The sequence below is a fragment of the Terrapene carolina genome, unplaced genomic scaffold (assembly GCF_002925995.2).
Source record: "Terrapene carolina triunguis isolate 2854851 unplaced genomic scaffold, T_m_triunguis-2.0 Scaffold66, whole genome shotgun sequence".
Taxonomy (NCBI): Eukaryota; Metazoa; Chordata; order Testudines; family Emydidae; genus Terrapene; species Terrapene triunguis.
The window spans coordinates 85941231-85959611 of NW_020664417.1; the positions used below are offsets into that span (position 1 = coordinate 85941231).

General features: G+C 41.0%; 1 protein-coding gene across 2 annotated transcripts in view; it reads left to right on the forward strand.

Annotated features, from left to right (window-relative positions):
- Positions 1-725: 725 nt before the first annotated feature.
- The window catches only part of MXD4 (MAX dimerization protein 4), a 43907-nt gene continuing 26251 nt past the window's right edge, over positions 726-18381 (forward strand). The window contains exons 1-3 of one of the 2 annotated variants that reach the window (XM_024215895.3): positions 726-883; positions 1422-1521; positions 13190-13219. In XM_024215895.3, coding sequence (XP_024071663.1) covers positions 820-883; positions 1422-1521; positions 13190-13219 — 194 coding nt within the window. In that variant the 5' untranslated portion in view covers positions 726-819. The remainder of the gene's footprint in view (positions 884-1421; positions 1522-13189; positions 13220-18381) is intronic. The other variant, XM_024215896.3, reaches the window with a different exon arrangement.

Here is an 18381-nt window from a genome sequence, read left to right on the forward strand (position 1 = left end):
TCCTGTGGCACCTTTAAGATTAACAGAAGTATTGTGAGCATAAGCTTTCGTGGGTAAGAACCTCACTTCTTCAGATGCACCATCCCTGGATGGTGGATGCATTTGTTTTATTTAGCAGTTTCATATCTCATGCATATGACTGCAGCTAGGGAAGGAGAGAAAGGACCGTAGGACTGCTATTCTAACACCTTAGCATTTATCCCCAGTCCCTAACTGAGTTGCAGCCCAGACTTCTCTTCCTCACAGCAACACAATAATTCCACCAGCACCATGGGTGGATGGGCCCCTCCTCCTTCACTTGCCTGAGCCCCTCCCCCTTCACTTGCTTGCGACAAGACACACCTCTCCAAAACTATTGGCTAGTTTCCCCCTGCTTATTTGCATAGCCTCCTCATCTCCAATCAGCAGCTGCTGACTGCTTAAAATGCATAAAGCCGGCCACTCAGTGAGGCTGGGGGCTGGGCCACCACGTGCTGTTGCTAAGCTTCGGCTTCTAAATTGTTACTGTAGTGGCTGACCTATCAGGGAGAAGATTCAGATCTGTCAACATTCTGTCTCCTAACCAGAGGGCGCTTGTCTGCTCTGATTGGCTCTACTTTAAGAATTAATCCCGCCTCTACCTAGAAATGCTGTCCATGATTGGCTATGCCAGTCGCCTGTCGCCTGTGTGTCAAATGTAGGTTGAGAGAGGTGGTTTATATAGGGGACTTGGAAGTCCCCAGCCTGTGAACTCAGTGCAGTTTTAATGCTCATTGCCTTCCTCAGCTGTTTGAAAGGCAGACACAGAGTTTGGGGGTAACTCAAAGAGCACACATAAAAATGGAGCTGAACTCTCTGTTAATTCTTCTGGAAGCAGCTGAGTATTTGGAAAGAAGAGACAGAGGTATTCAGAGAAATGACTAGCAGGCACTTCTAAACATTTCACTCTCTTTGTTGCGTGGGTATTCGGACGCCCTTTTCTCTGAGTCCATATTTCCTTCACCTGCAAAGGTGCCATGGGATTTAAACATGTTTTTGTCAGATGCATTGCAGGGGGCGGGGGGGAACAAATGCTATTTTCTTGCAAAATCTTTAAACAAACGAGCCCTGACTCGAGTCTGTTTGGATTGTATGTATGTTGCAGCATTCAGTATAGGTTACATTGTTGTGCATGTTGCCGTTTGTAATTGTATTGCCGTTTTCCTTTTCCCCTTGTCACAATGTTTCAAGACGTGCATGATCCAGCCAATTTTTTTTTTTTTTTTACTATTTACTCGGATGATCCTCCTATCTTGGCACTTTTTGTTGTCTTTCTTTTAAAAATTCCGGAATAAAATCCAAACAAATCAACCAAAATTTTTGTTTTTTACCCTAGCGTTCCTGCAAAGGAGGAAAAAATGCATGGAAAAATATATTGCCACTAATGCTGACTTTGTCCCTAGAAGCAGAACATGGCTATGCATCAGTGTTACCCTTCGATAGTGACTATTCCAGAAAGAAAACAAAGGCAGGCACGCTGGCCAGAAAATCCCAGAATAACAGGTAATGGATGTACCGTCTTTTTCCACAGTGAATTGGCAACTTTTCCTATATGTCTAGCTTTATGTGCAGCGCATAGATGTATAAAAATAATAACTAATCCCGTGTCTTAGTTCCCAGTAGTCGCCATTTTTCCCCTGTATGGGCTTGGCTCTGTTTTGATCTCTCATATAAACACTGCCACGCGTACACCATCGCCTTAGCACTCACTGCCTTTCTAAACCATCTGCACTCACGCTTCTTCCCCTGGTTTGTTAATGGGTGTGGGCGCTTTGATTTCCTATGTATTTTTAAAATAATCATCAAAATCCTGACTTCCCTTGCATGACACTAATTCCCTCCCAGTCCTTATTTACAATCTCTTTATTGCTGCGAGATCAAATGCAGCCCCCAGTTGCAGTGTAACGCCGGGATCTCCATGGGGGGAGGGTGGTGGAGATGGGGAAAGGAGGGAAAATGTATCTCATGTAGAACTTGGATTTATGTATGTATTTTAAAGTGTTTCGAGTGAACTTGACCTTTCCGGAGGGTCTGCTACACCTTTGCTCTGGTCTGTGCATCGCCTGCACGAGCGAGTCCCTCTGCATGCAGTGAATTACAATGCCTGGTTACATTATTATTATCAGCTGCCTTTTGTTTGTTTTTGTTTTTTCTTGCAGCCAGTACCTGTTCTATGATCACCCTTAGCTCAAGGTTTTCTGCGCAGCCTCCCTGCAGCTTGGTTTGGCTGACCAGGCAGTGCTCAGAGTGCACTGTCTACGTGCAGAAGGCTGTCTTAAAGAGACAGCGTCTCCTCTTTACGTAGGAATTCCTTCTTTTCTTGCACTTTATGCTCTTACACACACACACAGACACAAATATGCCCAGATGGTTCCCTCCTTCTCCAAAACATGGGTGCTCTGCTCTTTACAAAATGACTCCTTTAAAAAAATTGTTTATGATGAGCCCTGCAGAATAGCCTAAAATGAACAAAACTTGCCCATGACTTATTTTCCAAATGAGGAAAGTTAGTCTGATCGGGCCAGTTCTTTGATCTCAGTTACTCCAGCGTAAATCCTGCACAACCCCAGTGCAGTCAACGGGATTACTCTGGATTTACACTGGCAAAATGGGAAAGCAGAAAACAGCCCAGTCGTGGATATTAAATTTTGAAAATATTAACTAAACAAAAATCAGGCATCTCCCTTAGAAACATACAAGATCACAACGAGCTATGCTTGCAGCAACCACTGCAGAGCAATGTGCTTGAACACAACTGAGGGAATAGAGGGTGTAAATCCTTCCCTCCCCATCCCTTACTCCAAACAGCGCTGATACTTCTGGGGATATAAATTCGGGAGGAGGGGGTAATAGTTAAATTCATGTACAAAGATAAAGATCAGTTCATTTTAAAGGGGAGTGATCAGGAATCACAGGGGTACCTAGATTTGGAGACACTTTTCATCTCTGTAAATCATTTATCTCTGTTAATTTTTCCATAAAGTAACCATATTGTACAAAGGCAGTTAATTTAAACAGAATTCTTAGGGTTTCTAGTTCTAGAGTTCATGGACTTGTTCTGATCCTTGTTTCTTGTATGCAAGAGACAGAAATCTGTATTATTTATGGAAACATTATTCCATCATTTCCTTTCTTGGGTTTCTCGCTGTCCACAGCAAAACAGTCATTTGTTTGAACTGTAAGCTGCTTTTAGGAATTTTTAGCAGAAAATATGTAAATCTATCTATTTCAGCAGAATTGAAAGATTTTTTTGTTATAGGTTTGGTAGCATTATTTATCAAAGCCAGAGCACACAATACCACTGTCTGTCAGATATTTCTCACAATTTTTCCCCTCACTCTGATTCTTGTCACGCACACAAAAATGCTTTTTAAAAAATGCATAATGATCTTTTTATTATTTTCCTGCCAGCTTTATTGGTTTTAGACAAGCAAAGGCTCATTCGTACCTGGGTAGGGCAACACCTCTGGAGAAGTAGGGCCACAAATTCAGTTTTCATGTTTAGTTCACCATGGATATTTGTCCACCTCCTAAGGAAAACAACAACAACAACAACCTGCCGCTGGGCATACCTGACAATCTCTCTCTAACATAGACTTCTGGCTGCAAATAGCAGGATGTTGTGATAAGGCACATAGGCAGAGCCGTGTGGGCAGTCCTGCATTGTGCTTGCCTACAACATGCAGTTTTGTTTCAAATTTAAGTAACAGGTTAAAAACAGGCATCTCAACCTATGAGCTTATGATCCCAAATTCAAATCGCACCGCTGCTCTTATTTGTATTGGGAGCACAGGTGCTGGAACTAGGAGTGCTGGGGGTCTGCCGCACCCCCTGGATTGAAGTGGATTCCATTATATGCAGGCTTTATAGTTTGGTTCAATGACTCACAGCACTCCCACTATAAAAAATTGTTGCAGCACCCCTGATTGGGAGCTAATTGAATGGTTATTTGGATGTTGGATCACAGCCTCAGAGAGCATAGAATGTGAATGTAATGTTCAATTTGATCATGCAATCAAATCTTTATAAGCAATTGAGGGATTAAGAGGGGTAGACAACTGGCCAGAGTTTGGAGGATCCTAGGGGCGAGCGGAAGGGGGGGAGAGGGAATTGCATAGTGCAAAATTGCAGAACGTTATTTTTCAGTAACTTGGTTATTTCTAAATCCTGTTTCTTCCAGCAGTCTCGGCAGGTTGGAAAACTAACCTTTGCATGTGTCATTTGAGCACAAATAAAAGCACACAAAGAATTGTTTTTAAAGCCTGAAAAGCATCTCTTTCGTGCATGGATAACTCAAAAATGGGGCACACAATTGTACCAAACTTAAAAAAAAAAATTAGTCTTTGGACTGAGAACAAATATGAAAAATTTCCTCTCCCTACACCCCAAAAAAGTTACAGGCAACTGGGGACACACGTGCATATGGGGGAAAGTGTTTCTTCAGCCGTAGCTGTGGCCATTACCAGAAGGCTATAATTAGACAGTCCATTGAAAGAGTTCATAATTTTTACATTTTTTGTTTGCTGATGTGTTTGTTTAAATATTACTTGGCAATTTTTAATTTTATGTTGATAGAGAAAACATTTTCATGTTACTGTGAAGGTGGTAGAAAATGCTGCTTGATGCCATTTTTGCCCTATCTTTGTATAATATATATTAAATGTTTTTATGATGAATTGATTTATAAATTTCCTTTTATGATGTGCAGTTTCTTGCCCTTGAATCATATATGTGTGTGTGTGTGTATATGTATGTATGTGTTCCCACTTTACACAAAACAGATTTGAAAGGGTTTTTTTATGTAAAACTTCTTTGTTTATATAGCGTTCTCTCCTGAGATTTGGAAGTGTTCTCTGCAGATGATTATGACGAAAATCCCCTAGTAGATGAAATTGGATTTTTGTTTTCCAATCTGAATGGATGATTTGAGAAAGGCACACGTTTGTAATTGATTTTCCGGGGGAGGGAAGGTAAACCCAGGTCAGCCCTTCTTGTAATGGTGATAACTAGACAGTATTTGGTTGCAGTGCACCAAATGTCTCCTCTTGATAGAATAATAACACTAGATCCTAAAAGCAATACAGTGGAGCTCGTAAAAAATCTTGCTAATATGCAGTTAGAATAAAATCAGGCTAGAAAAAAAGTCCGATTTAGTAGAGTTGTGTCTTGGAGGTTGTAATGTTAAACTTTCAAATGTCTTTCCATCGAGTACAATGGGTGTAATGAAATGTCTGCAATTTGTTCAGAGGGAATATTTCACAGAAGCAGAAAGTCAATGAAGTTCAGAAGATTACTTGGTTGCAGAAAGTTATTTGTTAATAGGAATTCACTGTAGCTTTCAGATAATTGGAGCTTTCTTGTTTTGTTTCCTGTTTGTGATGCCGACTTTAGAGAGATAAGCCTATACATTTTAGTGTTTATATAAGGGGCAAAACCGGTAGCCTGAACTGACCCCCTTGTGGACAGTGACCCACATCACACTGCCAGTACATGTAACAACTAGACAGACCTGATTCTCAATTGCCTTGTACTTTATGCAGTCTCTTATCATTGTGAATAGTGGGTGTAAAATGCCCATTGTACCTTTACACGAGTGTAAAAGACTGCACAAAGCAGCAGACAATCAGGCCCAATCTGTGTTCTGTGCCCATGAAAAGATCAGAAGTAAATTAATACGCAGAGTGAAATCTTAGTGCTCAATGCCTGTCTATTGGGTCACAGTTAAATTTACTGGCAGAGCAGGAAATGGAAGTCTGTGAAGTAGCCTGCTTGGCCTGTTAATTTAGGAGCTGATAAAAAGGAGGGAAAATGAAAGCAAAACTTAGGTTTATAAATATCCCATCTGCATCTGTTGAAACTAATCAATATTTGATAATGTTTTTATGCCAATAAATAGAGTTGTGCACAATGTACTTTGCCCTGGGGAAGGGATACATGTACCAAAGAAGGTGGTGGGTCCAAACGGGATGATGTTTCAAAGGAAAACATTGTTTAATGTCTCCATTCTTTCGTTAACATTGCACGTCTGTCACTGCAAACCAGTCTCTGGCCCCTATCTGGCAAGCTGCTCTTTGCAGACTAGAGGTGTGTGAAATTGTTCAGCCAAAACTTTCTTAGCCAAAAAATGCAGATTTGGGTCAACTGAAACATTTTGTGAATTCGTGTTGACTTTGGTGAATTGTTTCGGTTGCAGTGGAAAAAAGAAAAAACTTCAGAAATGTCAAAAGGAACCATTTTGACATTTCTGAAATGTCTCATTTTGATTTTTTTTCCAGGCTAGATTCACACACCAAAACCAGTAAATGTTCCCCTCTTATAACCATTAGCCCGATGCTTAGGGCACTCACCTGGGATGTGAGAGCCCCAGGTCTGAATCTCCACTCTGGAGCAGGGACTTGAATCCTAACCACTGGGCTATCAAGTCATTCTGGCCCAAAGACTATTAAAGTATTTCATATAAAGTGTCACAGCTTCAGCAGGAGAGGCTGAGAGACCCACCCCAGAATAGCCTGTGTGGTAGGGCACTCATCTGGGATGGGGAAGACCCGTTTCAAGTCCGTACTCCAAATCAGGCAGAGCACGGATTTGAACATGAGTTTCCCACATTCCAGGGGGGTGCTCTAACCACTGGGCTAAAGATTATCGGAAGAGCACCACTTCCCTCTCCTCTGACTGTGAATCTAGCCCTTCCTTTCCTTTCCTTTTATTAAAAATACCCAAAACATTTAGTTCAACCCAAAACAAAATTTTTCTAACTTTTTTGATTCACTGAAAATTCTGAAAAATTTTGGATTCCGTTCAACCTGAACTGAGAGCTTATTTTGATTTCCTGCCCTCCCACCTGAATTGTCAGAAACTGACGATTCAGTTATTTGCCCAGCTCCAATGCAGATGGACCTCTACACGCAGAGGAAGCAGCTTAGGGATTAGGAACTATTTTCCTTCATTTTTTAAATGAAAGGCTGAGAATAAAATACCATAAAATCCAGACTGTGGAAACACAACCGTCTCTTTTGCACTCTCTGAATTCAGTGTATCCTTCTTGTTATTTTTCCCCCAGGAAAAATAGGTGTGAAGGAAAAAGATCTATCTTAGAGAATGCATTAAAAAAATTAATTCTAGTGTTACACTAATAGATCAACTTACAAGATGTATTTTATCACCAATGAGGAACTATGGTATGTATGACAGTAGCAGTCTTTATGTGTGTGTGTGTGTGTTTTTTTTTTTTTTTTTTTTTTTTTTTAAGTTACCAAATTAGTATCAATTTCAGGCCTCGCTTTTACACACAGGTTTATCATACAAACTCTTGAACCTCACTAGAGTCAAGGCTCTGCATAAGGGTCTGCACCAATGTATCTATTTGCAGAATCCCAGCCCGCATCCATAATACTGGCAAAATTCTGCTTTGAGGCCGAACTAAAAGAGAAACATTTTTAAGAGATACTATGTGGTCAGTTAAAGAAAAGGGGAGGGGTTTCAAATAAATGAACGCAGAACTGAGCGAGGTTGTAATCTAACCACTCAAATTCAGGTAATTCCAAAGTTAGGCCCTGATCCTGCAACATACAGCCCAGCTGCAGATTGGTGTGCTGGCACCGAGCTCTAGTAAAGCCCATTGAGACCTTCAAGTTGAAAATGCAACCTTATCTCTGCCCCATGCATGTCTATTACATTGCAGACTCTTATTAGATGATCACATGCTGTTTCTTAAATAATACATTGTCACATTTATTTGTGTTTTTCCTCCAATGTGGATATATGTATGTAGCATCTTGTGGAACTTACCACTCTTTGTTCTTGTGTTTTGGCCTGGGCTAATATTTCTAATATACCGTATTTTCAGTGCTGACAATACACCAGTATTGCTAGGTGTCACTCACCATCATTTTAAGCACACTTTCTACGATGCTGCTCTAATAGACATGGGGCTTAAAATAATGGTGGCAGCCCGTAGCTTATCTATGGCTCCCAGTGTTTGAACTGTAGTAGTGCCTGGAGCGCACAGACTAGGTTATGACTTGACCGAAGAGGAAGATGAGACAGATGGGTGGGGCAAGGGGAGAGGAAGATGAGTTAATGGGAAAGCAGTCAAACTACAGAACATTGTGCAGAGGTCTCAGCTCACCACCTGCACAGCCAGTGTCAGCTGGTAGGCAGAGCCCTAGCCTTTTAACCTTAATTTTGATATTTCTTTACATCTGAGCATTTTAACATGTAGTCTTAATTGCACTAACATGATATCTGAAAGATAACTTCCTAGGGGTATTTAAAAAAAAAAAAAGGAATAAAGATGTGGAGGGGAAAGAGCTTTTGTCTTCACTATTAAGAAACTCTGCTGGTTTTTGAAATATTACAATCAGAGCATATAAATGCCATAATCTAGAATTACTTGGCTAGAGACTCTTTAGGTGCTGCCATCCCTGACTCCAACTATAGAAGAAAACATGCCCCTTAATCCTTATTTGATCATTTTGCATTTTAAAAGAATCAGAGCTTAGAATTTCACACCTGGTTAATCACCATTTAACTACTTGGTACTAGATAATGAATGCTAATGCTGTCACAACTAGATAGTAGCCATTACTATTTGCAACAGCTGCTTTGCAGCTAGTGGCACAAAGTAGCCAGAGGTTCTGTGTATCTGGACTCTCTTCTTTCTCCTTAGGAAATGTTTGTGGCAAACATTCCACTACCCAGTCCCTTCTATTCCTCCTCTGCTTATGGCTGGTCCACACACAGTTTTGTGCTGAAATAACAAAAGATACGGATTAAAATCACTGTAGTTATTTTGGTGCAAGTATGTTTGTAAATCTGCCCTTAGATTTCTTCCCGTCTGCCCTCTGGGATCTGTGGAAAGCAGAGGATACAGGATGAGGGGTGGCAGAAATATTGGTTCTCCCTGGGGCAGTGCTCTGTGCTTCACAGAACTGAAGGAGTGAAAAATAGTAATTACTTATAGAGAGCTTTATCCTCTCAAAGAACTGTACAACCTTTCCTGATGAGCCCTCATTGTGTGGGGAGGTAGGTATTATAGAACTATTAATAACTCCCATTTTACAGCTGGGAAACTGGCAGGTTGTGTGTCAGATCTCAGATTTCTTCAATGCCTAAACCACTAGCAGGGGTGCTATAACAATTTTTATAGTAGGGGTGCTGAAAGTAGAAACCAGGTATTTGGTTGTTATTACTACTTCAAGCCAAGGAGTGCTACAGGTCTTTAAGGTGTATCCAGAAGCTCTATTTGCTCCCTTCCACCCCAGTCTCACGTTGGGGGTGTGACGCATGGCTAGAAAGGGTTAAACATCCTGCAAAATAAATAACTCTCAAAAAATATGCGGAGAAATAATGTTTGTGTTTTTGTGTATTTACATATGTAGGGTCCACAATGTAATCAACAGTCCCTGTCTATGCTGTATTCTGATAATTCAGAGGGCAAAAGAACATCCTAGCATGTAAATGAATTGTAAGCACTGGATATCTCGGCATTCATCTCTCTTTGACATGTACTGTGAATGGTGGAGAAACAAGCAAATTGCCTTATGCTAAGTACCAGTGATGGACCTCCTTCAAAGGCATGCTAATTATCTTTTGAACTCCAATTTGTCAAAAGACATGAAATTGTATTAAAGATCCTTGGGTCCTGATTCTGTTCTCTCAGATCTGCTTAGGCTTCATCAGGGGAAGTTTGAGTCTCAGGACTGAGGTCTCGGTTATGCTGGTACACCCTGAATATTATATTTGGATATTGGACTATAACCTATGAACTGTTTCTGAAAGAACTCTTTGCAACTACAGTGCTCACCATCTATGCTATGAATCTGAACCTCAATGAATTGAACTCATGTCTGTATGTATATTGATCTTTTAACCATACCCTCTCTTTTGTTTTTTAATATATTTTAGCTTAGTTAATAAGAATTGGCTGTAGTATGTATTTGGGTAAGATCTGAAATATTCAATAACCTGGGAGATAATGTGTTCGATCCTTTGGGATTGGTAGAACCTTTTCTTTTATGTGATGCAATAAGATTTTCAGAAATCATCATATTTAACTTAGGTACCTGGATGGAGGCCTTAGGCTGGATCACTTTAAGGGAACTGTGTTGTTTGGACTTCTGAGTAACCAGTAAGGTGATAAAGAAGCTGTTTTATGCTCGCTGGGTATATCTAAATATTGGAATATCCACCAGCTTTTTGGGGTTTGGCTGCCCCATTCTTTGCAGTTCACCCTAATTGAGTGACCACAGCTGGCTCCCCGCTAGGACCCCGGTCACAGTGGCATAGTCATGCTTGGATACACATTACCACAGGTTAATTGGGTTATTGGATCAGAACCCACATGCATGTCAAAAATTAATTTTGATATTGGAGAGTTTAAGGGTTAAAAATCAGTTACAGTGAGTGACCTGTGATCAAGATCCTGACAGAAAAAGCCTGGAAGAATTGTGCTCACGGGGTGGGCTGGGCTGGGGTGGGTGGGGGGTTGTCTTTTACGAAAAAGTCCCCAAAGCAGGAACTGAAAAATCTGTTAATTGCCAGTGATAAGGAAGCAGACTCAGCGAAAATGCTTGCAGTGAGAAACCAGCAGCTAGAACTTGAACAAGCTTAGAGAATAAAGGAATTCTGTCTTTGTTTTGGGGGTTTGTGTATGTAACACAACTATATAATCTTATGTGATAAACTGATAAAAAGGCAGATCACATTTTTGGCCTACCACTGTTGCTCTGATTATGTTTAAATGGTTTTCACATGATTATTTTGAGCAGGAAATAATGTGTATATGTATTCCCATTGTGTTGCTCTATTTATGATATGGTGCATTTAGTTTAAGATTTAAAATATAAAGAAAAAATGTTTTTTAAACAAGATACCAACGCATACATGACCTGTTCAACTCTCACTAAAATCAATGGGGAGGTTTCCACGGAAGCCTGGATTGGGCTCAGAGACCCTGATCCTTCAAAAGTTTACACATGTTCCGACCCTTATGTGAGTAGTCCCATTTAAGTCAGTGCATAAATATTTGCAGGATCAGGGCCATAGTGGGTAGACTTGGACCAGGAAAAAAACATTTTAGGGTCTGATCATCAGTGATTACTGGGACACTACCAAATTCACGGTCCCTTTTGGTCAATGTCATGGTTATAGGATTTTTAAAAATCTATGATTTCAGCTACTTAAATCTAAAATTTCACAGTGTTGTAATTGTAGGGGTCCTGACCCAAAAAGGAGTTGTGTGTGTGGGGGGTGTTGCAAGGCTATTGTAGGGGGAGTTGCGGTATTACTACCCTTACTTCTGCGCTGCTGCTGGCGGCGGCGCTGCCTTCAGAGCTGGGCAGCTGGAAAGCAGCGGCTGATGGCTTGGAGCCCAGCTCTGAAGGCAGAGCCGTGGTCAGCAGCAGCACAGAAGCAAGGATGGGATGGGATGGTATTACCACCCTTTCTTCTGCGCTGCTGTGTGCAGAGCTGGGCCCTCAGTCAGCAGCCACCACTCTCTGGCCACTCAGCTCTGAAGGCTGCAGCGCAGAAGTAAGGGTGGCATGATATGGTATTATCACCCTTACTTCTGGACTGCTGCTGGCAGGGCGCCGCCTTCAGAGCTGGATGCCCGGCCAACAGCCGCCACTTTCCGACCACCCAGCTCTAAAGGCAGTGCAGATTAAGGATGGCAATACTGCGACACTCCCCACCCCCGCAATTCCCTTTTGGGTGAGTAGCCCCAATTTGAGAAACAGTGGACTCCCCTGTGAAATCTGTATAGTACAGGGTAAAAGCATACAAAAAACTAGATTTCATGGAGGGAGACCAGATTTCACGGTCCGTGACGCGTTTTTCATGGCCATGAATTTGGTAGGGCCCTAGTGATTATACGTGATCCTCGCTTTGTTTTCCCTGTGCAGCCAGATGGGTACATTGGTTGCAGTGTTCACATCAATAAGAAATTTCAAATATGCTGCAACATCTATGTGGGCGGTTTGCTTAAGAGCCAGCTACATGCTTCTGTAGGGAACGATCGATGGCCCTGTGCTGCACCTGGTAACTACACATGTCTTAGAATGGACTGTGCTCTTTACACCTAAGGCATGAACAAAGCAACCTCTGTCAGCACGTAGTGCACAGAAGCTGGTTGGGTTTCTAACGTACTGTTGGAAAACTGATTCAACAAAATCTGCTTGCATGGATCTTGATGCTGTAATGTGTTACGCCATAAAAGCTGCTGCTGCCTTCATATTCATGATCTTCACATACTGGAATAATAAAAATCTGTTTCCATTCTGAGAGAACTAGAACTACTGGTCCAGGAAATGACTGGTTTTGTAACAGTGACAATCATTTCATCTGAGAAATGTTTTTAATTTCAGTTGTATAAATATAATTATTGTTTCTGTCTGAATCTGTTTTTTTTTAACAGAGTTTTCAATGGTAGGTTCAATTTTTCTACAATAGGAAAATAGTCCTAATTTCTAGGAAGTTTTTATTTTTATTTTTTTTAAAGTTCTAGGTTTCTGATCCGTAGATAGGTTTAGTAAAAGAAAAGATGCATCTTTTCTGCATTAAGACTGATATTCACAATTACCGCAGCTGTTAAATGGTGATCGATCTTATTTTTCTTTTTTTTCCTGCTTCCCTCAGAGTCTCCCAGAAACTAAGTTTTGAATCTCTTCTTTTGGGATTTCCTCCCTCCCATTCTTACAGTTCTTATCTTTTACCAACTGGATCTTGCAACTGTTTTTTGTTTGTTTGATCTTTTTTTCCTTTTCTCCATGGCTGAAAATGTTGTGTGGTTTGTTTCTCTTACCACTTGGGTCAAATTAAGAGGCAGATTTGTGCTTCGTGCCTGAAGACCCTTTAATAAACTTTTCTGTACAAATTGTAGTCTGTCTGTGCAAAAAGATTTACCCATGCAAATGCTGTAGTTAGATATTCTAGGGAAACAACTAAAAGATGTTGACATCTTGAAGACTTTCAAAAGCTATGTTAAAAGCAACCAATTTAAAACATATATTGCATTAAAATCCATGTGAAGTCTAGGCTTTAGTTTTGTTTATAATATGTTTTAAATTGCAGGCTTTTAACATCTTTTTTGAAAGCCATATAGGTAACATTTTTAGCTATTCTAAAATCCAGTACTCATCATTCTAAAAAATTTTTTTTCTATTTTTAATAGGTCATCACACAACGAACTAGAAAAACATAGGTAAGTCATGAAAAGAAAGTGTAATTATCTAGAAAAAGCATCGTAGATGTTTGGATGACCATGTATGGACAGGGATATGGTGTTAGAATGGTGTTCTGAATGAACCATCTAAACTTGTAGCTGATGAATACTGTACTTATAGAAGTATAACTTTAATATTAATGATGTTATTAAAGAAGTTGATTTCCCTAGTTGTTTGCTAGCAAACCTTAAGAGTTATAAATACAATAGAAATTGAGTTATGATTTAGCTGCATGGATTTGGGGCTGGGGAGGAGTATGAAATGCAGAATTACTTTACTGTTTAACAACGTTTAAAGTAAACTTGTGTGTCACAGAGGAAGGATTTAGTCTTGCAACTCCCACTCTATGTAAACTCATTGCAAACAAATTTCCCATTAACTCAGCTTCCTTACAGAGACAGCAGGTTCCATCCAGAGGATTATGTTCAGGGCTGGAAGTGTCTGCAACACTTTGAAAAACTATTATTTATTAATTAAATAAGTTCACAAAACCCTTTAGGCCCAGAATTTTAAATAGTTTCTTCATAACTATAGTAACAGCTACACATGCAAAATGTGTGTGAACAATTTTGGGGTCTGGACTCTTTTTTTTTTTTCTCTCTCTGAAGAGGCCATGCATCCTAAGGCAGTTACTAGAGCTGAAGACAATGTATGCAAACAAACTATGGTAATATAGAATAGGTGACAAATATGACTCATGAAATTATGCACACAGATTTGATGCATGCTTCAGACTGTGTGAAGGGTGGTTGACAGACTCTTACTGTATTGCTTCCAAAGGGAACGGTGATATTTGTAATGCTGAAATTTTCTTCCTGTCCTATCCCAAAATAGGACGAAGAAACTTAATCACAATTTCTTTATTAAAGTTCCTGTCACCATGCTTTCACCTTGTTGTTTTTTCATCCTCCTTGTCCTTGATCTTCTGTTCAATCTCTTAGTACCCTTCCCTGCTCTGTCACTACCAATCTATCTTTACTGAGTATCCATTTCTCCCCATTCCTCTTTTATTATCTCAGCATGTAGTTTCCTATTTCTCCCTCTGCTCTAGTTCTGAGCACATTTAAGCAGCACAGTGTGGGGGAGGCATTAGCACTGCATGCAGGTGCAGGAAAGGAGTGGGTTTTTTATATAATATATAATCACATTTCAGTTTCTCACTTTGAGTTCTGCAATGCATCTCTTCACATGCATGTTAATAGTACTTGCCAGTGTGGCATTTTCTCTCTGCAGTTTACTTATTTTCACATTGAAACTTGAAGATATAGCTTCTAATTGCATTTAGTTAGCAATATCTAATTGTAATTACATACTGCAGGTCCTAAAGTTAAACTGTAGTTGAAGCCAAATTTTCAGATAGCCTTAATCCAGCCTGCAACCATGAATGTGTAAAATTAAGAACATAAGAATGGCCATATTGGGTCAGATCAGTGGTCCATCTAGCCCAGTAACCTATCTTCTCACAGTGACCAATGCCAGATGCTTTTGGCAGTTGGAGATTTAGGGACACCCAGAACATGAGATTGCATGCCTGACCATTTTGGCTAATAGTCATTGATGGACCTATCCTCCATGAACTTATCTAACTCTTTTTTGAACTCAGGTATACTTTTGGCCTTCACATCATCTCCATGGTAACAGGTTCCATGGGTTGACACTGTGTTGAGTGAAGAAGTACCTCCTTATGTTTGTTTTAAACCTACTGCCTGTTAATTTTGTCAGGTGACCCCTAGTTCTTGTGTTATTTGAAGGGATAAAATAATGTTTCCCTATTCACTTTCTCCACACCATTCATGATTTTATCCCTCAGTCATCTCTTTTTCTATGATGAACAGCTCCAATCCTGTTAATCTCTTTTTATGTAAAAGCTGTTCCCTCCCCCTAATCGTTTATGTTGCCCTTCTCTGTACATTTTCCAATTCTAATATATATATATTTTTAGATGGGGCAACCAGAACTGCACATAGTATTCAAAGCATGGGGATCCCATGGATTTATATACTGGCCTTATGATATTTTCTGTCTTATTATCTATCCCTTTCCTAATGGTTCCTAACATTCTGTTAGCTTTTTTGAGTGCCCCTGCACACTGAGTGGATGTTTTCAAGGAACTAACCACGAAGACTCCAAGAGCTTTTTCTTGAGTGGTAACAGCTAATGAAGACCCAGTAATTTTGTGTGTATAGTTGGGAATTTTTTTCCAGTGTACATTACTTTGCATTTATCAACAATGAATTTCATCTGCCATTTTGTCACCAATCACATAGTTTAGTGAGATCCCTTTGTAACTCTTCACAGTCAGCTTTGGAGTTAACTGTCTTGAGTAATTTTGTATCATGTGCAAACTTTGCCATCTCTAGGTATTTAAACTCACTCAGTGCTTACATTTTAGGGGAAATAAAAGTTCACTCAATGCCTATGTTCCTGCATTTGGGCATGAGCACTGCTGCCTTGCTCTAGGCGACCGGGTGCCTATCTGCTGCCTAAGCCCCAGAGCAATTCATGAATGGGGGTAGACATGCTCAAAGGCTGCCTACTGGATTGGGTCCCATTCAGAATCTGGCTGGAGGAGGAAGTGGTGGTGCTCACCTTAAAACTTGTAGTCCAGTGGTTAGAACATTTCCTGGGATGTGGGCGACATCTCTTTTTGGCCCAGTGACTGTTTTTATCCACAGTCACTGGGTCAAAGAGAGCTAAAGAGGGAATGACTCTGTAGCCCAGTGGTTATGGCACCCACCTGGGAGGTGGGAGACCCAGGATCCCCTGCCCCAATCATTCTTTCATTATTTATCCACAGTGGAACAGCTTCAACAGGAGACACGGAGAGAAGCCCACATCAGAATATCCCATCACCCAGTGGTTAGAGCCCTGCTTCTGAGAGGTGTGGGAGACCCCTGTTCAAATTCTTTCTCGCCCATCAGCAAAGAGGGGAACTGAGTCTCTAAAAGTTATAAGGTGGGCACCCCCCTCCTCCTCTGCCATTTCATGTGGAGGGACGCAGGCATCTAACTCATTCCATCTTGAAAGAAATGTCTTCGGCACCATAGGCGCCAACTTTCTCCGGCACCGGTGGGTGCTCGCACCCCCCACCGCCGGCCCCGCCCCAACTCCACCGTTTCCCTGCCCCGCCCCCATTCCAACCCCTTCCCCAAAGTCCCCTCCCCAACTCCATCCCCTCCCTGATCCATTGGACCCCTTCCCCAAATCCCCGCCCCGGCCCCGCCTCTTGCCTGAGAGTGCCGTGTTCTCCCTCCTCCCCCCCTTCCTCCCAGCCACGCGAAACAGCTGTTTCGTGGCGCAAGCGCTGGGAGCTAAGCGGAAAAAGCAGGCACGCGGCACGCTCAGGGGAGGAGGCGGAGCGGAGGTGAGCTCGGCGGGGAGCTGCCGGTAGGTGCTGAGCACCCACCCATTTTTCCCCGAGGGTGCTCCAGCCCCGGAGCACCCATGGAGTCAGTGCCTATGTTCGGCACGTAAGCCTGCAGGTGGCAGATTCCTGTTTGTAGAATGCTAACCAGAGATAGGCGCCTCCCTGCACCCTGTCTCTAAGTTCTAGTCTCTGAGAGAGGGGCTTGGCTTTGCAACACCCTGGCTGTCAGCATCTCCCATTGACTAGCTTAGGCGGCTCCCAGTCTTGTGTGCTGACTTTTGGTTGCATCCTAAGGTGCCCATCTCTCTCCATTCATTGTATAGGAAGCCTGGGCGCCTGACTCGGCTGTGTGGATCACAGTGTTGTTCCTGTGATTTTTCTACGTGCCTAAAAGTTTCGTGTTATAATGCCTAAGTCCCTTTGTGAATCCGGGCCCTAAAAATCTGGACTCTAGGCTAGTCTTGTGCATCATCAACAGAACTGTTTATTAAATCCCAGTCAGTTACAGCTTTGGAAACTTACAAAGAGCAACGGGTTTACCCAGGTGTCATGTGGGGCATAATTTGAAGACTATGAGGATTCACAAGTGTAACAAAAGGTCTAATTTGGTCTGCAAATCCTTATTAGTGATAATGGCATGAGAAATCTAGAGCCCAGGTTGAGTTTTCAAGGCTGACAATTAGAAAAACTTTTTTTTTTTAATTGTATACTGAGCACAGAATCTGTGATGGACAATAAACATGGAATTCCACAATGCCTTCCCTTACAGTATGTTTTCAGTGTGTATCCAAAGGGATCAACTTAAGTTTCAACCTTCAATTTAATGTCTTTGCTATTGTGGATTGAACTGGGGCCTCAACATATTGCATGAGTAATAATCATTTTCTGAACAGTGAGGCTTTACCTTCAAATTTTTGGGGGGTTTAGAAAGACGATGGAAGGATGGCCTTCTTCCCAAATTAAGCTCTCTACTTACTAAGCATGGTATAGTGTATATGTTCCTGTTACAGCTTGTGAAATATTACCCTTTTTCATTCTCATTGGCTGGGACTTGTGCATAAAAATCTGTGTCTTAAATTTGTTGCACAAAATTCTTTTGGGGTCAATTAATTTTTAATCTGTTTTTTCCCTGAAGCAGATATGGTGGTTTAGCTTGCTGCAGACTGGTTATTCAAATCTGCTCTCAGTTTCAGGGAATTCAATGAGAGTTATGCATGCCTATCTGAGAGCAGAATTGGGCCTGCTGTGTTGTGAAATATGCAGTTCAGGTTCCAGAAATAGTGCTAAATGTGAACATTTAACCTACCCGATAATAAACAATGCTAGTGAAAAGCATAATGCTATCTCTTCATAGCAGTTTAAATTGGGTCCGTCCTTTCAATGCTTTTGATCCAGGTAAAGCATCATTTTCTTGTTGGAAAACACTGACATTCACAAAAATGGCAAGTTTTGTTGTATTTTTTTCTTTGGTTAGTTTGTTTAGGTTTTGTTTTGTTTTTTAATAGATTAAACTGAACTTTGTAGGTATATATTTTTATAGGTGGAGACCAAGCCCTATTCGACAGCAATAGGAGGCTTCCAGGGAGTTCCTTGTTTTGTATTGTTTTCAGTGTTAAATAGTTATTTTTTTCCCTGCACTTGCATACTTATCACTGTAGCCCATAGCATGTCGCTCTGGAGACCAAACCATGACAACTATATCATACACAGGAGTGCAAGTTATTAATTTTAACATCTTTTTATTAGGGCTGTTGATTAAATGCAGTTAACTCA